The sequence below is a fragment of the Capsicum annuum genome, chromosome 4 (genome assembly GCF_002878395.1).
Source record: "Capsicum annuum cultivar UCD-10X-F1 chromosome 4, UCD10Xv1.1, whole genome shotgun sequence".
Classification (NCBI taxonomy): domain Eukaryota; kingdom Viridiplantae; phylum Streptophyta; class Magnoliopsida; order Solanales; family Solanaceae; genus Capsicum; species Capsicum annuum.
In genome coordinates this window covers 131,802,401-131,826,164 of record NC_061114.1, presented here as the reverse complement: position 1 = coordinate 131,826,164, position 23,764 = coordinate 131,802,401, and the positions used below count along the sequence as shown (strand labels likewise).

General features: G+C 38.7%; 1 protein-coding gene and 1 pseudogene across 5 annotated transcripts; one reads left to right on the top strand and one right to left on the bottom strand.

Moving 5' to 3' along the window:
• The first annotated feature begins 209 nt into the window (after window positions 1–209).
• Window positions 210–15,838, top strand: LOC107867903 (auxin response factor 17). Of its 5 annotated transcripts, none has more exons than XM_016714382.2 (3): window positions 210–1,422; window positions 12,654–13,407; window positions 14,284–14,582. In XM_016714382.2, exons 1-2 carry the CDS (start codon window positions 388–390, stop codon window positions 13,365–13,367), a joined length of 1,749 nt encoding a protein of 582 aa, XP_016569868.1. In that variant the 5' UTR covers window positions 210–387; the 3' UTR covers window positions 13,368–13,407; window positions 14,284–14,582. The 5 variants fall into 5 exon arrangements, with proteins under 5 accessions (XP_016569868.1, XP_016569870.1, XP_016569869.1 ...); XM_016714384.2 differs by lacking the exon at window positions 14,284–14,582 and adding an exon at window positions 14,611–15,838 and having other exon boundaries at window positions 271–1,422; XM_016714383.2 differs by having other exon boundaries at window positions 271–1,422; window positions 14,281–14,582.
• A 344-nt stretch (window positions 15,839–16,182) lies between these two features.
• Window positions 16,183–22,995, bottom strand: LOC107867904 (annotated as a pseudogene).
• Between the last annotated feature and the right edge of the window lie 769 nt (window positions 22,996–23,764).

Genomic DNA, 23,764 nt, shown 5'->3' with positions numbered 1-23,764 from the left:
AATGGATAAAAAAATAAGTAACTAGTTAGAAAAATTTGATAAAATTTTAATTCCTAATAAATAAATAATTAATTTTAAAATATTTAATAAATAATTTTAATGTCCCACCTGATGGGCTGACAGGCTGACGGGTTGGGTCTCATGTGTCTCTCACGTCAATACAGTTAGCGAAAAAATACAAGTACAAAATATGCATTCACATTGTGGTTGCCTATTTTTGTAATTAATAGCTAAAACTAAGGCAAATATATAGCCATACTCTTCTCTCTCCGACCCCTGAACGGCACCTCCGACCACACTCCTACCTATACATATATAACATACGCATACACACAATACATATCCCTCCCTATTACTATTCTCTCTGCTCCACTCCTCCCTTCAACAATGCAGCCTCCAACTGCCGCTGCGGGCAACGATGTGGACCCTACAATCTGGCGTGCTATTGCCGGTAACTCTGTTCGAATCCCCGCCGTCGGCTCCAGGGCTTACTACTTCCCTCAAGGACACGCTGAACATGCAAGTTCTACTTCCCCTGTTTTACTCTCCGGCGTTATCCCTCCCTTCATTCTCTGCCGTGTACTCTCTGTGCGGTTTCTCGCCGACGCCGTTACCGACGAGGCATTCGCTAAAATTTTCCTAGTTCCGGTTAATCAGTGTTATGGTAACGACGTTACTACTGTGAATGTTGATGAGGAGGAGGACGTGGAGAAGGAGGTTGTTTCGTTTGTGAAGATTTTAACTCCGTCAGATGCGAATAATGGAGGAGGTTTTTCTGTACCGCGGTTTTGCGCTGATTCTATATTCCCTCGGCTTAATTTCGTGGCTGATCCGCCGGTTCAGAATTTGGTTATTCGTGATATTCATGGTTCTGAGTGGGAATTTCGGCACATTTATCGTGGTACACCTCGCCGGCATTTGCTCACTACTGGCTGGAGTAAGTTTGTTAACAGTAAAAAACTCGTTTCCGGTGATTCCGCTGTCTTCATACGGAAAAATAGAACTGGAGAACTCTATGTCGGTGTTCGACGAGCTATAAGAGGAAATGAAAATTGCCAGAGGTGGACTTCTACTCTTTTGAAACGTGAACAAACCAGTAGCAGTGGTAGTAACGGGGAAGTGCGTTGGAGGACTGGGCAAGGGCGGCTGCCGATGGAGGCTGTTAAAGAGGCAGCGGAAATGGCGGCACGGGGAATGCCATTTGAAGTATCGTGTTATCCGCGTCCAGACTGGGCAAGTTTTGTGGTGAAGGCAGAAGCAGTAGAGGCATCATCAAATATGTTTTGGACAGTCGGTACACGGGTTAAAATGGCTGTAGAGACGGAGGATTCTTCTAGGACGGCTTGCTTTCAAGGGACCGTTTCCTCTGTCATTTTGCCTGAAAATGGCCCTTGGCGTGGATCTCCATGGCGAATGCTTCAGGTAACTTATGATTCTGTAGCTTTCTGTTGATGCATTAGTATTTCTATGTCTATATATTAGAGTTATTTGAACTGTAGACTAGTTAAAATTGTTGTCATTTGAGCATGGAACTGTTAATGATATTGCATTGGTTTTTCTTTTTTCCTTTTTCCTGATCAAAACTGTCGTCGATATCTGACTTCAGGGGACATTGTTGTCATTGTCAGACATAGCTGTTGTGAATATGTTGCTTTGGTCAATCAATTAGTTGTCTGCAGTTGATAGTAGTATATCTATGCTCCTACTAATGCTTTGACTTTTCGGGACCTTTCTCAAAGATTTACAGATGATAAGCCTAACTTCTTTTTATGTTAGTGCATTGTCTATATCACTTTATATAGTTCAGGAAGTAGAAAAATGGTCTGTGGTATGTTACAGGATGGATCGTATTTTATATACTAAACTTTCTGATTCGTGATATGGTAGTGGTAACTTTGGAAATGCATTGAAGGACCAATAACGTGGGTTGCGACAGAGGTAGTTGTGAGACAGAGAACTGCTCTCGAACAGCTTGAATTGTAGACTAGTTACAGTAGTTGTCATTTGAGCATGTTTTCTTTCAGGAAAAATGACAGATGAAACCGACCCTTAAAAGCAAGCGGTTCTGGATGAATCCTCTGTTTCTACATCCATCTTAACCCTTGTACCCGAGTGTCCAAAGATGTAATTGTTAATGATAGTATATTTTTTCTCTAACTAAAACTGCCGTTTGTTTCTGACCTCAAGGGACATCATTTTCACATGTAATTCTCTTCAGTATGTTGGGATGGTTAATCAATGCATTTTCTGTGGATTGCATTTCATAGCAATATATAAAACATGACGTAATAATGCTTTGTCCATTTCAAATGTTACCGTCTCAAAAAAATAAATATTGCCCTTTTCGTTTCTCAATTGAACTTTGTGAGATAAAACAGATCTACTGCAGTGGAATATTTCATTTAGTAGTAGTAAATGGTGAATTTTGTTTACCTGTAACATTACAACAACAACAACAACAACAAACCCAGTGTATTCCCACCTAGTGGAGTCGGGGGGGTAAGATGTACGCAGTCCATACCTCTACCTCTGATGAAGTAGAAAGACTATTTCCGATAGACCCCCGGCTCAAGACACGAGATACCACACAAACACATAGTAAAATACAGAAGCAGATTACATAACATAAATACGGCACCCATAAGTCATATAAAACAGAGGAAAGCAACGGAAAGCACACAGATTCGTAATAAAACATGGAACACGGAAGACGGAATCATAACAGGAATAAAACCCCCACCAAGTAATTCCCTACACTAGCGACCCAAACTGGCCCTAATCCTCTGCCGAAATTCGCGCCCTCCAGACCTTCCTATCTAGGGTCATGTCCTCGGTGAGCTGTAACTGTTCCATGTCCCGCCTAATCACCTCGCCCCAGTACTTCTTTGGCCTACCCCTACCCCGCCTAAAACCATCCAACGCTAGCCTCTCGCACCTACGGACCGGGGCATCCATGCCCCTCCTCTTCACGTGTCCGAACCATCTCAATCGTGCTTCCCGCATCTTGCACTCCACTGAAGTCACACCAACCTTCTCCCGGATAGTCTCATTCCGAACTCTATCCCCTCTAGTCAGTCCACACATCCAGCGCAACATCCGCATTTCTGCCACCTTCATTTTCTGGATGTGAGAGTTCTTAACTGGCCAACACTCCGCTCCATACAACAAGGCCGGACGGACTACCACCCTGTAGAATTTGCCTTTAAGCTTGGGCGGCACCTTCTTATCACACAGCACCCCCGACGCGAGTTTCCACTTCATCCATTCCGCCCCAATACGATGCGAGACATCCTCGTCAATCTCACCGTTACTCTGGATCACGGACCCAAAATACTTGAACTTATCCCTCTTACATACCTCCTGTGCTTCCAGCTTCACTACTACCTCATTCTCCCGCCTCACGTCATTAAACTTGCATTCCACATACTTTGTCTTGCTTCTGCTCACCCTGAACCCTTTAGACTCAAGAGTTTGCCTCCACACCTCTAATTTGTCATTCACACCCCCTCGAGTCTCATCTATCAGAACTACATCGTCTGCAAAAAGCATACACCACGGCACCTCCCCTTGAATGCGCCGCGTCAACACATCCATCACCAACGCAAACAAAAAGGGACTAAGAGTAGATCCCTGGTGCAATCCTGTCAGGACAGTGAAATGCTCTGAGTCTCCTCCCGCCGTCCTCACCTGGGTTTTCGCTCCATCATACATATCCTTAATTACTCTGGTATATGCCAGCGGTACTCCACTCACCTCCAAGCATCTCCAAAGCACCTCCCTGGGGACTTTGTCGTATGCCTTCTCCAGATCGATAAACACCATGTGCAGATCCTTCTTCCGCTCCCTATACTGCTCCACCAACCTCCGCACCAGGTGGATTGCCTCCGTCGTCGAGCGGCCGGGCATAAATCCAAACTGGTTTTCCGAAATAGACACTATCCGTCTCAGCCTCACCTCGACCACTCTCTCCCAGATCTTCATAGAGTGACTCAATAACTTAATCCCCCTATAGTTATTGCAACTCTGAATGTCCCCCTTATTCTTATAGAGAGGGACCATGGTACTCCACCTCCACGCCTCGGGCATCTTTGCCGTCCTGAAGATTTCATTAAACAATCCAGTCAACCACCTTACACCAGCCTCTCCAACGAACTTTCAAAACTCCACCGGTATCTCATCCGGCCTCGTCGCCCTACCCCTTCGCATCCTGCGGACAGCTTGTCTAACCTCTTCTACCTTAAAACGTCTACAATAGCTAAAATCCCGACACTCCTCTGAGTGCTCCAGTTCCCCTAACACAATAGCTCTATCCCCTTCGTCATTCAAGAGCCTATGAAAATACGACTGCCATCTTTTCTTAATGTGGCCGTCCTCCACCAACACTCTACCGTCCTCCCCCTTAATGCACCTCACCTGATCGAGGTCACGACCCTTTCTCTCCCTAGCCTTAGCAGTGGAAGAAACGACCACAGCGACAGCAACCACAGACAACAGACAATGTCCACAAATTCCACGCAAGTCAAGGTACAGGGGCTACTACTAGCATAATACTAAGAATGGAATATGAAATAATGAAATAAAATGGAATATGAAATAACGAAAATAACAAAGGTTAGAAGTCACCGGATTACGCTTGGAGCTGCGGCTGCTTAAGACGGAGCGGCGGGTGGCGGCTGGAGACCGAGGTGGGGGGAGGGCTGGTGTACCTCGCGGGGGGCGGGGGGGGGGGTACGGACAGGACAGGTAAGGGTGGGGGGGGGGGGGGCCCGGCGGTCGGGTCGGCGGTCGGGTCCGCGGTCGGCGGCCGGGGATCAGAGGTCGGGGCCGGCGGTCGGGTCGGGTCGGCGCCGAAGGTCGGCGACGGTGCCGGGGACCAGGTACCGGTGCGAGAGGGAGGGAGAGAGGGTAGGGAGAGAGAGAGAGAGATCGGGCCGGAGGTCGGCGCCGGGGGCCGGAGGTCGGGCTCGGAGATCGGGCCGGGTCGGCGCCGACGGTCGGCGCGGGGGGCTCGGAGATCGGGCCGGAGATCGGCGCCGGGGCTCAGAGATCGGGCTGGAGGTCGGCACCGGGGGCCGAATCGGCGCAGACGGTCGAATCAAGTTAAACAGTACCTTCAGAGAGAGAGAGAGAGACAGAGAGAGAAAATAATTTCCTTCTGTGAATTCATCTTACATCCTCGTTTACCTGTAACATTAATCTAGGAAAAGTAGATCGAACCCATTAACGGAGAATAAAAAGCATTGATTGACATAACCTACTGGGAGTCTGCAAGTTTCTATGATTAGCTTCAGAAGGTACAGAATCGTTTCAGAAGATGGAAGAGTACTGATCATGTTCACGCCAACTTTTCCTTGACGGACTTTAACACGTACATGGCTGATATGTTTGAATCGTAGATGTGGATGGTAGCAGAAGAACTTTAATCAGTATCCCAGAGATTACAAATGAATTGGGCTGGAATTATACTGCTAAAACAAAATTGTGAAATGCATGACGATGAATCTTCACCAGAATGAAGCTCCTTCATAAACCTTCCGAATTTAGGAAAGAGAGAAGGCACTGACCTCCTATTCTCCCTTTAGATAGTTAAAACTCAAAAGGCCCCTATGAGGAGGTTCGTGTAGCTTAATTGGTTGAAAAGTTGCATGACTTTGAGGGAGAAAGTTGAGTGTTTTTTGGGAAAATTACACTTAATGCTGCTAATAGCAAGATGAATGCGAGAGGGGGAAAATGTGCTCTAATCCACCTTGAAGTGTTTTTTTATTACTATGATGTCCGGTTCAACTTTTACGCACCTCGACTAAATCCACGAGATAACTGCCACCTCCCCATCAACAACAAATATCAGGTAACTCTGTCCACTAAGGCTAAGGGACAAATGGGAAGAGCTACCTAATGTTTTTCTGTCTCCGCTGGGGATTTGAACTGAGACCTTAGGTTCTTAGCCCACTTTATTGACCACTTGGCCACCCCCTTAGGTGCACCTTGAAGTGTCTTTTCACAGGGCCTTTATCAATGAAGTGCCTGTTAAAGGGGTTAAACCAAAGGGAAGTCTTGAGGGTTCGATCTTTTCTTTTTAGAAGGTAAGTAGGTTATGCATTGAAAATGCAGTAACTTAGCACTAAGTTGGTGTTAATGCAGTACAAGAGGTAGGCCGAAGAAGTACTGGAGAGAGGTGATTAGACTTGACTTGGAGCTGTTACAGCTTACTGAGGACATGACCCTAGATAGGAAGGTGTGGAGGTCGCGGATAAAGGTTGAGGGCTAGTGCGTGTGTGGGTTGTAACTAGTAGTTAGGGAGCTCTGGTGCCACCGTGTTAGTAATCCTAGGATTGTGACCTTTGGTAGGAGCCGCTAGTGTATGCTATTGCTAGGTGGGTGTCCTTTTCTTACTCCTTATTTCCTACCTTTTATTTTCGTGTTGCTCGTTTTTTTTCGTGTCTCTCTTATTTCTATATTTTACTATTTCTTATTTATTATTTCGGTTATGCCACTCTTTCGGTTTCATGTATTACTATGACCTTGAAACTTTTTCTTTATCTTCAGCCGGGTGTCTATCGGAAACAACCTCTCTATTTCTTCGGAGGTAGCGGTATGGACTGCATACATTCTACCCCCAGACCCCACTTGGTGGGATTACACTGTGTTTGTTGTTGTCCTATTCTTGTAACAATTATATGAAATCTAACAAATTATCTTCATCCTTACATCTTATAGATTACACTAAAGGCCACAAAAAATTTGTATTTAAGTTGTTGTGCGCTAACTTCTTCCCTTCAAAGCATCTCACATTTCCTTTTTTCCATATATTCTAGCATATATATGCAGGATGGTGTATCAAATCTTTTGTAATGGTTGCAAAACCCTAAGGAGTCATTGGGTTTGCGAACAAGTTATACTGAGATTACAATGTGAAGATTATAGTACGGGGATTATATAATAACGACATTATTTAATTGATATATATATATATATATATATATTTTAGATATTTAGTTCATTAAACTAGAATGGGATATACAAGATATAATACAAAACATAAATAATACTTTAGGTAAATTTGGATTAATTTCTATTTTAAATTTTAATCTTGGCCTTCTTAAATGACTTTGGGACAACCTTCTTAAAAAATGACATTAGGAGAAGAACTTTCAAGAAGGACATTTTGTCATTTGGTTATTATATCATCTCGGGATTAGCTAATTTCGCAATTGTTACCTCACATTGAATGTGGTATAAAAAAAATTCCGACAATTCTGGTGTAAATAATTGAGAACACTTATATTAGGATAAAAAAATTTCACCAAACAACACTCAAGGGTGTGGCCTAGTGGGTTCAATGAAGTGGATTGAGCATCATGAGGTCTCAAGTTCAATTCCTAAAATGACAAACATTAGTTAATTTCTTTTCATCTGTTCTAGCCTTGGTGGAAAGAGTTACCTGGTATGATGTTGGTGGTAAGTGGCAGGTATCCCGTGGAATTAGTCAAGGGATGCGCAATCTGGCTCAAACACCACAATTATAAAAAAAAGTTCAACCAAAATGCGATAAAATAATCTCATGTTTTATACAAGGTTATAAAAAAAGTTCAACCAAACATGTGACAAAATAATCTCATATTTTATACCGGCATTATTATCCGTATATGACCCTTGAATGTCCTTGGGTTAGAATGTGAAAGCCAATAGGAAATATTCATATATAATCGGGGTTGTTCAATAATTTTAACCGACAAATCTAGATTAGTCGGGCCTACGATGAGATGGTTACTCCAAACGAAAAAAAGACCAAAAGAATAAATTTACTTGGATTGTCTCATGAAAGTTGCCTTGATGCCGTTGCCAGTGTTCAGGAAAGTGTGATGCGAGAAAAAGCGACAAGGCTTCGCATCACGTGTTACGTGAAGTGTAAAGAGACGCAAGCACATCATTGAAGTGAAACATAATTTAAAAGAGAAAAGACTAAATAGAGCATCTAAACAGTAAGACATAACTAGAAAGACCACAACAACTATATAATCAACAATAAAGACAATATATATAAACAAAAGTTTAAATTAAACACCAAAATCACAGATTTGATCCCCAGAATACTTGCTGCGAAATAGACTAGCTAAACAACACAGACCACAATAGTAAAAACAATTCAACATAAAAGCAAAACAAGCTAGAAAAAAGAAGAAAAATCAAATTTAAATTAATAATGTTTCAACGTCGAATTCTTGTTTTTTTAAAGCTCATCTACTTCATCAAGAAGAAGAAGAAGTTGCAGCAGTGGACTTCAAAGTTAACCCTAGAAAACCACATCAACGGACTCTTTTTGAAATATAAAATTGACCTTAAATATAAAATCAACATGAAAACTTTTTTAAATTTAAAATTGACCCTAAATATAAAATCAATGTGATGCGCTCGCATCTCGCATAGCCCTGTGATGCGCTAGCTTCTGTAAGGTTGGATCACATCAGCCACACGCGCGAGAGGGGCTCACATCGCTACGTATCATCGCATTATGTGACGATGCGAACAAATTCCTGAACACTAGACATTACAACTATAACTAGAGCCTGTTCGGATTGGTTGATACGTAGGCTTATAAACTTTTCTAGTGGATAAAAATAATTATTTATGATAAAAAAAGTTAACAAATTAATCAAAGCAAAACAATTGTTAAGCAAAAGCAATAAGTTGGACAACCCCAACTTTGTTGCTTTTGATTTTAAAACACTTAACTCAAAAGCTACTCTGAATTTTGCCGAACACTCTTAAAACATTGAAAAGAATTTAAAATCAGTTTTTGAGCCCATCTAGACATGCTCTTGTCCTCTGGTGGAATTGTAACCTATTTTTGCGACAGGTAATGGACATTGTTTTGGCAGGATAGGAATCAAATTAGAGTACAATTTTTTGTTGTTGGGCTTCTAATTTGATTATATTGGCATTTGTTTTGTCAATTTTACCATTATTGAGCATTACGAGACATGCTTAGCCCCATGCACTTTCCAACCATTCATGAATCGTAGTTTTCTTGACATTATCCAACCCAATATAGAATAAGTAGTCATCACAACTATAATACCAAATGTGACTCGAAGTTGAGCTTACATGGAGCAATAACGACTTGAGAAAGCGAAGGATGTATAGGATTGCGTCTTCACGTTAACTCCAATTCAATGCATTGCCTAATCACTCACCTAGTGTGTTTAAGTCAATTTCATTAGTTATGGATTCTTAATTTCTTCTATAGTGTTACTAATCTTCTAGATTCTTAATTACCCATTAATATCCCCAATAAAACGGGATACTATCCTAGTTAACTCTCTCAAGTTCAATCAAACCGTGTTAAGTTTATCCAATTATGGCTACAGAGTGAAGGCTATATCCGAAGTCTTAATCATGTAATTTAGGTTATATTAATTCTTTAAAATATCCAATTCCTTGTTGGTTAATCTCAGCGCAATCTTAAATTTCTTTTTCCGAGTTCAAACCAAAGTAAATGAGTTCTTAAAGAGTTGATAGGAATCAAAGGAACAATGCAATGCATGATTAATCGAATGAAAATTAAACCAAATACAGCTGGTAAGAAATAGTTACAACAACATACCCAATGTAATCCCATAGGGTGGGGCCTAGGGAGGGTAGATGTACGTAAAACTTACCCTTACCTCGTGGAGGTAGACCGGTTGTTTCTACAAGACCCTCGGCTCAAGTAATGCATACCAAAGTAGTTTGAAAAGGAAAATACAAAAGTAAGGAATGACATAACAGATCTAAGTTGCTCGGATTGTAGTGCGGGTGCCCTTTTCGGGTGCTCATCCTGAGGTCGGATCCTCATAATTTTAATTTTAATATTCAGGGATATGAATCTAAGTATGGATATGGGTGTGAGGATTCAACTAAAAATAATGCAAATATCTGAAAATAGAATTTTAAAACCTAAATTATGAGATATTATGTGAAAAACTTAAGGAGAAAATATTGATCAAGAGGACTTTCCTAGAAGGAAATAAGGAAAGGAGTGACAGAGCAATTTTTATATACAAGGTATTCCATTTCCTTCAATTTCACCTTAGCTTTTGTTTGATTACAAAAATCATTGGATCTGCCCGGAATTTCTCAGTCGATTTGGGTCAAAGCACCCAAAGTTGATTGACCAAATCAGGCAAGGATCCACACCCACACCCATGTTTGCGTCGTGTCGGGTACGACACCGAACGAGCAACTAAGTAGCAAATAATAGGGAAAGTGTTACATAACATTCCAAAAGAGGTATAGTAACAATAACAAAATAATGCGATAACCGAAGCACAAGAAACAACTGCTAGTAACAGAAATGGAAAGACAAGAAACAACGACAATAATGCTAATACTACTGGTGTGAGAGGAGAAACATGTACTGCACCAAACTTCCACCAAGCCTATCCCGCAAGAAATAAATTAAAATGTTAAATTAACTAGTTTGTTCACAACCCTAGTTGTGGAGCTTATATAACAACCATCTTCCAATCCATACTAATCCAAATATCATAATAACAAGGATGGGTTTAAAGATAGAGAATTTTTTTGAGAAAACCCTAAGCATTGTGCCGTCTTCAATCCAAGGTGCAGGAAACTTAAATCTTGCTCCCAAGCTCTGATTTCCAAACAAATATAGCTTCCCGAATGTCCAAATATGAGTATTTATATGATTGGGAATGACCTACAAAATTCATCCAAAAACACCCCTCCGATCCTGATATTCTTTAGTGCTGAGATGTCGGGCCATAGGCTGTGTCAGTAACAATAGCATATTCCTGATTTAGTTCAGGTCTCTTTGTGCTCGGTCACAGTTAGAGACCTGTGATCTGCAATGCTGCATTTTCCTTATTTGACAATTTCCCTCTATCCCGTGTCTGACACATGCCCTGCAATCACACCAATACTCAGATCCTTCCAGTTTCTTCTTGTGGCTTAATTTTATTTGTTTCTCTTATTGTTCTCTAAACTTCCCCCAAATCATATAAAACCTGAAAATGCAGACAAAATCGGTTATTATTGCTCTAAATTCTTCAATTAAAACACCAAAATATTAAGGAAATGATACTTATAAGTTGGTATTTGTTAATCACCATCGAATTTTGTCCTCTTCTTCTTGACTGGGGTACGGATATCTCACTCTCTTTAAGGAGATTCAACCCCACTACGGCATAATTTACACTGATCCAGCAGTATATCTCTTGACTATACAACAGTCCATCATCGATGTATAACTCAAGCAACTATGGACTAGTTGATGAGTCCAAAGCTCCACCACAAGAACACCTTCCTTCAACATATAAAACTCTCTTTTGTATAGTGAATATAGTTAAAGACTCAGAATATTTTCTCTTTCTCAACTCTCTCTTTCACTAATATAATTACTCTTTTTTGTGTAGTGATTTCTGTTACTAGTTTCTGTATCTGTTACCCACTTTGTCGTTTGGCAACACTGCTTTAATGCAAACTTTATTTGGGATAAAGTGCACTATTCACCCTTAATCTGTTGATCAAACTACTTCCTGAGGCATATTACTCCTCCAAGTGCCCCATCCATTTGATAGAATATTCTTTTGTCGGCTTTCTATCAAATGATAGAATATTCGTTTTCTTTCTTTTTTTCCTCCTCGTTTGCTTATATTCTCACCCGAGCTTCTCTATTTTTGCTTCTTCTTTTTCCTGCTTCTTGCCAGCATGATGTCCCGCTTTTTGAAATGTTGTAGCTGCCATAATTTTTCATGTTTCCTTCTCGTTATCCATTCCTCATTAGCAGTTCTCATCTCGCGCAAGCTCTATGTTCTCTCAATTAATTTTTCAACTAGTAGATGTATTAGGGCAATTCCATTAAAATCTGGAGCATACCAACCCCCCTCCTCCTGTGTGTTCTACTCTCACATCTGGTGGTGCTTACACCTTTGCATATTTGTGCTTCACAATTGTTTTTAGTAAGTTCTAAATTGTGTTAAGGGTAAGTAGTGCATTTACTGACGTTTATTTTGCTTTACATCAGCCCAATGTCTTTGAATCTCATATTTAGAAGGGCTGTGCCAAGTAATAATTGATGTTCAATCTCTAGTTTCCTTAATTGTCCATTATATTTGATCTCTATAATTGACTTATTATGCTAGATCAGGTGTCACATCTAACAAGAGTTGTTTTCCAATAAATTATGTATGGAGCCACCGAGGTATGGAGGAAGTGGGTGCCACGGTTTTCTTGCCTTTCTCTGCAGTTTGGTTCAATAATCTTTTTCGCCAATTAATTTACTTTGTGTCTTTTTGTATGATATGGTGAATCCTACCCCACCTCCCTCCGACATTCTGCCTAGAAATCAACAGTGGCCATAATTTGAATCAATGTTTTACCTTATCAATAAAAAGAAATCAACAGTGGCCATTTCCCACTTTACTCCCTTGCATGACTTGTTTTGGTTGGAAGTGCTCTTGCCAATTGAGCAACCTCACTGTCATTGTCAATTGGGATCACTCAAATATTATAAGTTGCCAAGTCCAGAAGCATTATCCTTTGGGTTCTCTTTTTAAAATAAGTGATATAGCTATTACCTTTTGGTTGGCTGCGGTTTTACTCCAAGCCTCATTTGCATGCCAATCTGAGATTCTTGTGATTTTCTATTGCAGATTACTTGGGATGAACCAGAAGTTCTGCAGCATGCTAAGAGGGTGAATCCTTGGCAAGTTGCGTGCATTCTTTCAACCCCACAGCTTCACTTTGGATTTCCTCCTTCAAAGAAAATAAAACTGCTTAATTGGTTGCCACATGATGGAGAGGAAAAACTCTTCTTCCCTATGACTGGGTTGAGTAATCCTATGATTGGTCTCTGTAGCCCATCATTAGGCAATTGTATATCTTTTTCTGCGGGCATGCAGGGAGCCAGGCAAAATCAAATTTGTGTATCAAGTTTATCCAATGTTAAAAGCAATAATAACCTTGGGTTGTGCACTAACAATAGCTTAGATGAAGAAATCAATCCAAAGCTTGAGAGTGTGTCCACCAAACTGAATATAGGCAGTTCATATTCAGACAACTTATCTCCAGATAGTCAGAGCAGTGTGCATTTTTGGGACAATGAGCTGGTTGCGAAACCGGGTTCCAGCTCTTTGACAAAACAGCGTGTCAATTCTTTTCTGTTATTTGGTAAGGTCATCCATGTTGAAAATGTAGGAGGTTTTGATGGTTTTGGTTGCTGTGAAAATGATAGCATTCAAGTGTTTAAAGAGATAGATGGTGCATTCAAGTCAAATGTCTCTCAGAATAAACCCTGTTTCGAGCTGTTTGACAATGTTGATGTCCAACACCAAAGAGCCTCAGCTGTCGAAGCATGTTCTCTATGAGATATAATCCATCATTGCCGTCAATTGGAAAGCTGTACAGGTAAACACTACTTACCCGGACTATGCCTTGACAGAACAGATGTAGCTATTAGCTCCTGCAGATTTATACATTCACTCTTTCTGCTATATATATATCAAATGGTTTTTGCTGGTTCATTTTATATTTATCTGAAAATATGAGATTTTCAAGTACAAATACTAGTATTCTTGTATGATAGGAACTGAAGAGAACTCCCATTTTTCACTTCTGGAGAGTAAGCCTGATCCAATGAGTGGGATTTTCTGGTTATTTCTAAGCGGACAGTAGAAAGTTTCTACTAGAAACTCGTGAAATTGAGATGATTTTCTGTTATAAATCATGTTATTTCTGGTTCATTTTATTCAAGTCTGAAAAAGTGAGATTTTAATTTTCAAGTACTAATCTTAGAGTGCTAAATTTTTCTAAACTGAGATCACATTCTAGGCCGGTGGAAGTGAATCACTGGTTGCTACACTTACTATCATTCTTGTGCTAATAATTAGAATTAAAGAAAACTTCCAATTTTCACTCTTGAAGTTGCGAGTAACTTCATGAAATTGAGATAGTGGAGTTTGAAATGCTCTGTGCGGTTCCTTTTTATTAAAACAAAAGTTAGTTATATTTGATCTCTGTTGTTTCATGAACTGTGTGTGTTTTTGAATTATTCATGATTTTGTGTTATGCCGGCACTTCAGTTTGTTTTAATTACTACTTGACTAATGATATAACATAAAGTTAGATGTTTTGGAACTTGGGAGTTGTCTTTTGTCTTCCTAACCCTCCGTTATAGCTTTCAATTACAGTTGAATGATGATTATGGAGATGGATATTGCTGATTCTTCATACAGCATGCTCTGCTTGCAGTAACTTTTTTTTTTTTTTTCTAATTTGTAGCAGTTATCCAAGGGAGGAGTTGGTTCCAGCAGTGGTTCCATTGTGGAACTTTGCTTTCTCTTCGTTATTCAGAACTAATGTAGGCTTTAGTTTAAAGACGTTGGATGTCAAGTAAATCTGTGTTTGCTTGATACTGATCAGTACATTAGATTGTATTTCATATGTTACAACACGTCTTTGAAAAATGATGTAATGCCCAGTTAAGTCTTTTAGATGCAAGTTAAGAGTTTGCTATGCATGGTGGATGCTTGTGATCGAATTAACAAATTTTCCTGGTATTCTACGTTGGCTTATCTTTTTTCTTTTGGTATGACTTCGCATGAAATGCAGGGCTGTGTTCACTCTTTTGGACCTCTTTCTCCACTCGTTTTCCTTTTCAATGTTTGCTTCCTTACTTTCTGAACGCATCTGGAATCTAGTTCGATGACCTGAAAGGATGGTACTATCACAAAAAAGAACAAGGTCCCTCCTGTAGTGACTTTAAATAAATAGGATTATGTGTTACAGGTATTATTATAATAATTGTAATTGTAACTCCTACAACCATGTTTGTGAACCAAGATCTATATACGTAGAAGAGTCATGATTCTTAACAAGAAGTGTGTTCCTTCGTATTTTCTCAAGTACTAATTAGAAACAAAATAAGACTTGGTGTACTGTGCAAAAGACTAGCCATTTTTATTTTATTCTTTTAGAAAAACTAAATTGCTATTTTGAAGTGAACATGAAGGATTGAAGGTGATGAGATGAACTCGCATTTAGGCCCTTGTGAAGCCCAGACATGACCTTAGCTATCACAAGTTTTTCGATCTTTTACACAAAGCAGTACCAAATTAAAGCTGCATTAGCCTTCACAAATGATATGGCTTGTCGTTAAGAATTCTTCCGTGATTTTTTTTTTGATTATCGGTCACCCAAGATGACTCTTAGCAGGACTGATTGCTACTAGATTAATCAGATATAAAACCATATTACATTATATTTAATCACCCTTCAGGAATACAAGATGGAGCTTAGGTACACCGTTAAGTAGAATGTTTCAGAAGCGGTGTGATAAAAACCTGATTTTCTTGGTCGTACATTACAAATCACCTCAGCTTATATCCTGAAAAACCTGAGTGGAAGAACTGCCCCGACATTCGCATAAAAAGATGTTTAACTTTAATCATCATTAACTTCTGCAAAATCAGTTACTCTCTGGTATTGAAATATCAACTGTAGCATTAGAGTAAACAACTTTCTCACAATGGCATAACCAGACTTAGCAGTGTAATTACGTGAACTAGCATAGTGCCAAAAATCTATCCATCCACACCACCAGTTTAAAAAAAAAAAAAAAAGAGAATGAAGAGACTGATCCATTATCTCTTGGACAGCACATGCTGTGAAATTCAGAATTCAAACTCAAACAAAACATCAAGGCATCAGCAGCAGTTAAAATGTACACTTGAGATATGACTTATGAGAACACGATGAGCTAAAGACTGGAATCACCAGCAGCCATTTCCATCCAAACTCACACTTAATCATCATTATGACTAATGAGAACATGATAAGCTAAAAACTCGAATCACCAGCAACCAATTTCCCTCCAAACTCACACTTAATCATCATCCAGTTCACATCTTAGCCCTCTACCTGACAAGACAACATTGGAACAGCAAACAGTGACGCCTTTGTAGACCAACCTTCACACCTGGGGCTTTCTTTTATTTTGTACACAAGGGGTCGTGGTGGAGGAACCAATTTTCAACAGAGAAGAAAGTTTGATGAAGCTAGTGCTATGTTGCCAGATTCAGCACTTCCAATCCTCAGAATGCAACATCTTGTTTGAAGAAAAACGTGGACATGCACAACCATATTTGTGGGTTTATTTCAAGAAACACCAAAATGCTCCAAAGAAACACCAAAATATATCATGATCCTTTACTTTAATGAGTCAGTTCAAGTGTATGATCGAAAGTATCCTACTTCAACTTTAAACATATCACACGAGTATCTAATAAAGCATTGGAATTACATAAACAGCTTCTTTTTTTAAAAAAAAATAAACAGTACACAAAAGTAGTGCTCGATTAGTGTGTCTTCTGTGCATTCAGTGTGTTAGTTCAAAATATATGAGTCATTAACTTCATGAACTTTTCTTGAATATAGCAACACTGACAAAAGTGGAGAACAACGCCAGAAAAGCTCCATTTCTTGAGAGCATAAACTCAATGCAGGTCAAGGGTTTTGTAATCTCAGTTAAAACTTTTTGGAATTGCTCATGCAGAGCTTCCAGTGAGCTGGTGTTATCAATTACAATATCTGCCTTTGACCTCTTGAGATCCAGGGACATCTGTGCATTTATCCTGCTTTTGGCCTCCTCCATAGATCCATCTCTTGTCATGAGCCGCTGCAGCTGTGTCTCAGGGTCAAACCAAATGAACAATGGGTTTAGTCCACTTATCCATCTTGTCCTCAAACAAAAGAGGAACATCCAGAACAATAATGGAGCAACCCTGTATCCACAACTTCAAAACTTCCATTAAAATGCCGCGAGATAAATGGTGCTAGCAACCTACAGAGACATAATTCCATGTTCAAAACCTTACATTGCAAAAGAAACCATTATGTGATACTGCACCAATTCAACTCTTAGGCAATCTGATAAAACTAGGCCTAAATATTATTTAGAGTAAAGCAAGAAATAAATAGTAGCATCTATTGCAGCAAGCATATGGTGGAAAGTGGAAACTAGAGAAATGCTAGATGTTTTGAAGACAAAGGAGAGCCCATTGAGAAGATCAAAATTAGAGCAGTCAATATGGGCCCGGCCCAGCCCGCAAATTGATAGGGTTGGACTTTGATTTTTACAGCCCGTTTAAGAACAGGGCTTTTTAGCCCAGCCTGTTTAAACTCGTTGGCTCGTGGGGCTTGAGAAATATGGGCTAGGTTGGCCCGTGGGTCAAATTAAAAATAATTAAAAAATAGAATAGAGTACTAAGAATAAAAAATGAGTCCAGACAAAGTCTGTTTGGACCATCATAGATATTTAAATATTAAACATATTTATAAAATATATAAATAACTAAAAAAAAAAATACTAAATTTTTAAGGAATTAAATATGTTTAACGAAGATGATGTGGCAATGTTGAACACGCCATAAGTGTCATGTGAGTTTTTTTTCGAGGAGTTCATTATGGACTAGATATTGATATTTTTTTGTGTTTTATTTTGATCAATTAAAATAAAATTAGGTTAATACTGCTATTTAGCTAGTTATATTATTTCTCATTAACAGTTTCGTTTGTTTTTCAATATCTCTATTTGGTTTGAATTTGGTGTCAAAGGTTATTTAATTTCACAGATTATTAGAATTTTTTTGTAAATTTGAGACTTGATTAACATGTAGTAACTTTATCTAATATTATATTGTAAATATTTATGTAATTAATAATTTATAATTTAAATTAAGATTATAAAAATAATATATTTTAAAAAGTGGGCTGGCCCGTGGAGGCCCGCAACCCATAGTGTGATGGGATGAGCTTGCTATTTTCTGACCTGTCATGTTGATGGGCCAGCCTGGCCTGGCCCGTCAAACTCCAAAGCCCGTATGGGCTAATCCGGATGGGCTGGGCTGGCTCATATCGACAACTCTAATCAAAATGAACGGTTTACTTTTGATTTATTTTTGGTGTAAACAGAGTTATATTAATGATGCTGGAGCAGAGACAAAACTTATAGTATAATATCTTTAAGAATAAAAAGAGATGCATTTTTTCGCAGTTTATAAATACTTTTGACAGCACCTTCTTGGTGCTATCTTTACAAAATAGTTACCTTTTATCAACAAAAAAAATTAAAATGAAATAGTAGCCTCATATTTTGTTATTTAAGTACAGTTTACTGCTGCTTATCTTCTCCAGAGGCAGCAGTATTGCCAACGATAAAGCAAACAATTTCATCAGGCCAACTTTAGATCATTATTGCCATAAAACTACTATATAGACCATATTAAATCTTCAAGCATGCCCACAAAGTTGAGTAACTCCTATGTTTGTTGTTGGAATTGTACTCTTAAACAATCAATCAAATAAGCCTCATTCCCAAAGTAATCTGAGGTTGACTATATGAATCCTCTATCTCTGTTCAGGCTGCTTTATTCCACCACTCTATAGGTTGTCTTTTAAGACTACTAAGAGTTTCTGTAACCTGTAGCTTCTCTAAATCTAGATGTATTTCTAAACTGATATACAAATCTCTAACTAAACAAAAAAAAATAAGGAAAACACATGACCTGATATAATGTAACAAAACTATGCCTTAATCCTAAAAAATGATAGCGTTTACTTAAATCCATTGTTTCCATATTGTTCTGTTCTTAATTAAGCTTGCATGGATTCTTCCACTGATATATTCTCAGTCCATGTTACATTAGATTTGAACCGTGATCACCAGTTAATCAACCCACTGTTCAGTAAGAACCAGACTCTTCATTCTGTTAAATGTGATCTTGTTCTTTGAACAACTTCCTCCAATAGAAAGGATAATTTTATTTTATTTTTTATAAGGTAGGCTTTTACAGGTGTAAACCAGTATTAGCAGATGCTGGTAGGGGATTTGCACACAAAAGATACATTATATGCTGCTTTATGTACTCAGAAACTTAAAAATCAATAACAAACTGCCAAGTCACACCAAAGATTACTCCGATGTTTAAGTAATTAAATTTTCCTTTTTGCCTTAACAAATTCTAAGATTTAGTTCCCTTGATATCAACCAACCAAAGACTGCTTGGGTAGAGTTCCATGTATTAGTTACTGCCTTGTGAGTTCCCTTTCTGTTCCAACATCAATGGAGCTCAAACATACATTTTGGTATAATCCAGTCTAACAACAAGGAAAAAATCTAAAATGTGAAAATGCAGTGCAGGAGAAGATGATTTTGTTACTTCAAAATGGGATTCAGAAGGTGGTCGCATGCTGCCAGGGTTCATTCTTCTCTTCTGAGGATTAGTTTTTGTAAGACGAAAATCCCTTGCTACCAGCCATCGAGGGGAGTTTGGTACAACTGGTGAGGAGCTGTAGAAGATAGATCAAACCATCATCTTTACCATTTAAAAAAAAAAAGAAGTATAGATCACCCCATCAAGTTCTAAATCACTACAACTTCTCCTACTGGTTATGTCCCAGCCATAGTAAGATATAATGTCTTCAATTACTGCCTTGGCATTGGAGGAGATATTAAAGAGTTAAAGTTATTGCTTTCTTGGGGAGAATAACCTAGCCATGAATCTTCCCAGAAGTTTATCTTCATTCCATCCCCGACTTGGAAGCTACTGAGATGGTGGAACTTGTTACATAGAGCTCTAATGCGCTTCTAAACTCCATGACCATGTAGACGAGGTTTTAGGTAGTACCTGATTTTTAGAGGTGACATTTAGTTTCAAAGACATTTATCCAGCATGCGTTCTCCAAAAGACTCAATGCAGATAATAATACTATCCTTTCTTATGCAGATGTAGTTCTTTTAGAACATTGCTTTCAAGGCAATTACTAAAGCACTTTAACTTAAGCAGAATCTAGTCCAGCAAGAAACAGCAATCCTGCAATTATCTTCACATGCCTTAATGAATGGAAATAGCTTCAACCACGCGGCATCTGTAGGCCTTCATTTTTCAAAGAGTTGCTAATCCGCCAATACAATGAGATGATTTTTTTTTTACTGACCAAAGTCAAAGTAAACAACCTCTTGTGAAATGCAGGATAAGGCTGCATACAATAGACCCTTGTGGTAGGGCCCTTCCCAAGATCCCGCGCATAGCGCGAGGTTAGTGCACCGAGCTTTCATTTTTAAAGTCAAACAAATGCCATTTATAAAAGCTTTTTTATGCATTTAGTTCCAATATTTTGATATGTAAAAATTTTGATATCTCTAGTGTTTACTTGTAGTTTCAATTTCTCTGAGTTCATCCCTAATATCACTCCAAAAGTTGGTTGATGAGGATTCTCAATTACCAAGACATGGAAGCAAACTGTCTCATTTTTTGTGGAAACCTTAAAGTTCACAAGGAAGCTCCAAAATCACTATGATGAAAGCAAACCAGAATCAGCGATAGGTTCAGTTCCAGATACACAATTTTTTTCTAGATGTCTCTTTCTTGTTGATGTATGTCTGGTGAAAATGAGAAAAAGTAAGATGCAGGACTATATTTCTTCTTCTCTTGATCTGACAACAAATATCCAATTGACATAGCAAATACAGGACTAATCAGCTGCCGGGCTATTCCTTTTTATTCTTTTAACCTTTTGTTCACCTTATATCTGACTTACAGTTGAGCATGTAAAATTAATAGCAATAAACCAGGAACTCTTTAGTAGTAGAATTTTGCTCAGCAACTATTTCATAGTTTCATAACTATTTTACCTGTTAAGAAGCTGAAGTTTTCAAGGATCAGCAAATACTATTTGACCTAGCTTTGCACGATCAACTTCTCCATTATCCAGTAAGATGTCCTCACTAAATGCAGCCACAACCTTTTTCCAACCACCAGTTCCTTTCTTCAAAGCATTCTACATAATTTCATGTTTTTGTTAGTAAAAAGCTTTATCTAAGGATTTACAAAATTTAGTGGATGGAGATACAATAACTAAAGTACAAACATTAACGACTCTTTGCATTCAATAAAAAACAAAATGAACCTAGTAATAGAATGATAAAAGCAAGAGGAAAAAGTAGTTACACGAGCAACAATGTCAGCATCAACAACAGGAATGCCATGAGCCTTGAAAAGATTGGAGACAGCGCTCTTCCCCGAAGCAATTCCTCCGGTCAGTCCAGCTATCCTCATTCTTATATCCAGCAAAAATCAAGTAATGAGGAACAACTAAGGCTGCTCAAAGTCAGTTGCTTCCAATGACTTACTGTCACACCCCTTTTTTCACCAAAAAAAAGAATATGATTTTAAGTTCAAAAAAGATTTTATTATTAAGGTGACAAAAAATAAAAAATTATTTCGAAAAAGGATCATTTAAACTCAGAGTTGCCACTTGGCATAAACCTACTGTGCCAAGTCACCTTTGAAAATCCCTTTTCAAAACGATTTTGACTCTTTAAACTGATTTGCAAATAAAGATTCCGATTAAGAAATTCTGTTGACCAGGAGGAAGGTTTTAGGCACCCCTCGGTCCCGTGGTTCGACCACGGTCGCTTCGTGGAGCATATCAGCTAGTACGACACTATGAAATGATAAGACTCACATAGGACACGTACCAAACAAACAAGAAAACAAACAAACAATCAAAATGCCGAAAATAGTGTCCAATCCCAATATCCCATTGATAAAGGCTCAAAATGAAAAAGGTACTAAAATGTAAACCTAAACTAATTCTAAACTATGTTCTACTCAATGCCTCGGGCCTTCCTCGCGAACCTCCTTCGAAGACATAATACGTTGAGGCATTCCCCAATGAACAACTACAATTTTCTTCGGGAAATTCCCCGACAAATGAATACAATTTCGTGCGATAAAATAAAAATCATTCAACAAATATTCAAATATTCAACAATCCACCATTCCTAAATTTACCTACCCAACCTACCGTTTGCCTATCAATTTCAACCTAAAACATGATATTATTGCGTTCAACAACATCAAAATTAATCAAGATAACACATTAAATAAACCAAATGACATTATGAATTAGCCCACTTTCAATACCACCCCAAATTAAGATTTACCCCCAAATTGAGACTTACTCATTTAATTATCCGATTCACACAATCAATTAATCAATATCAACAATCACTTAGGATGATCCAAACATATCAAAATCAACATTAATCGAGAATGAGTTGAAGAATGGACCTTAATGCTGCTTTCAACCAAGTATTACTCAATTAAACAAGATGAAGTCCGCGCCGAGAACATCGAATCGAACCTCAACAAACGAACCCGCAAATCGAACAACCTAAACTCCACGCAACCGGTCAAAAACCGGTCCGTTTCGGTTATTTCTCGAGGATTTTGCCGGAAATGGAAGTGGGTTCGGTCGGGGTTATGCTTTTTGTATCGCCGGAGCTCCGGTGATCTCAGACAGTGACGGAAACGGATAACAAGTCGCATTTCCGATGGTAATGGCGATTCCGGCGAAAAGTTTACCAGAAAATTGAAGGCCGATCTGTTTTCTTTCTTCCCTTTACTGTTTTCCGACCAGTTTCCTCGTTGTTCTCCGGTCTCTTCCTCTGTTTTTCTGTTACTCCCCCTCACTGTTTTCCAATCACTCTTTCTCTCCTTCCTCTCGTTTTCTTCTCCGATTCATTCTCAATTCCCCTATTTTCCCTCCAAATCCGATCAAGCTCCCTCTGTTTTCAACCTCTATTCTCCCTCTTGTTCACTGCTTCTCTCCCTTTTCATTGGTTCTGCATGCGTATGTGTATATGGGTGTGTGTCGGTGTGTGTGTGACTTTTCCGGTGAGGTCTGTAAGTTTTTGTGAGTATCTCCGATGTGGTGTGAGAGTGTGTATATCAATCTGTGTGTGTTGCTGTGATGTGTAGTGTGTGTTTCGATTAGTGTGTGAGTGTATTCTTCTGTGAATAATGGAGATGGAGGAGTGTGTATATTTTGTATAGCTGTTTGTGTATGTGTAGAAGGTGATGTGTGTGGGTATACGTGCGTGTATTCTGTTAAAGCGGAAGGGTGCCCAAAAGCGTGAAAGGGTACGTGGGTATGGGGTGTAACTGGTGAGCTGTCGAAATTAGTTAGGATAGATAATTATTTTGTTGAAAATTTATTATTTTATTTTTAGTGGAGGGATATTACATGGGGTAGGTTACATAGTAAAGTGAGATAAAAATGAATAAAATTAATTTTTGAAAAGAAAAAATTACATGTCTACATTATGTCTCTCTTTGTTTGTGAACATAAAGTATTTGCAAATAAAAAAGTAAATAACGAGATAAAATTTTGACCCGACCATTATTTAAGAAAAAGAAACAGAAGAATGGAGTGCAACTGAGTCTTGATTATGGGCATCCTACCTATCCCAGGTTATGCGGGTATCAAGTCACCTATAGTTTCAAGATTGACAAGGAGGGGACTATATCGAGTTGGAGAATCGAGTGAGGTCCCGTCGAGGTTTCGGTCTGCGACTTTGTCATTACATCAAAAATGAAAATTACAAGTTTACCATATAAATGAAAGAGAAAAGTCATCATTTTCACCCTAAACTATATCCGAAAAGTCGAAGACACACGAAGTGACTTAGTACACGCCTAAACTACTTAAAGATAAATTTTTTTACCCCTAAATTTAACGCGAAAAAAATAATTATTTAAATTAAAAAAAGCGTGTCAAATTATAAATTAAAGCAAAAAAATAATTAAAATTAAAATATTACCTTCCTTCCCCAAACCCCAGAATCGCATCTCCCCTCCCCCACCCCCAAACCATCGTCACCCCTACCCCAAACTCCACCCCCACTCCAACTAACATATCT

Coding starts and splice junctions, on each gene's coding strand:
- LOC107867903 (XM_016714384.2), top strand. CDS start 388: ATGCAGCCTCCAACTGCCGCTGCGGGCAACGATGTGGACCCTACAATC. Junction 1,423..12,653: donor CTCCATGGCGAATGCTTCAG/GTAACTTATGAT, acceptor TTTCTATTGCAG/ATTACTTGGGATGAACCAGA.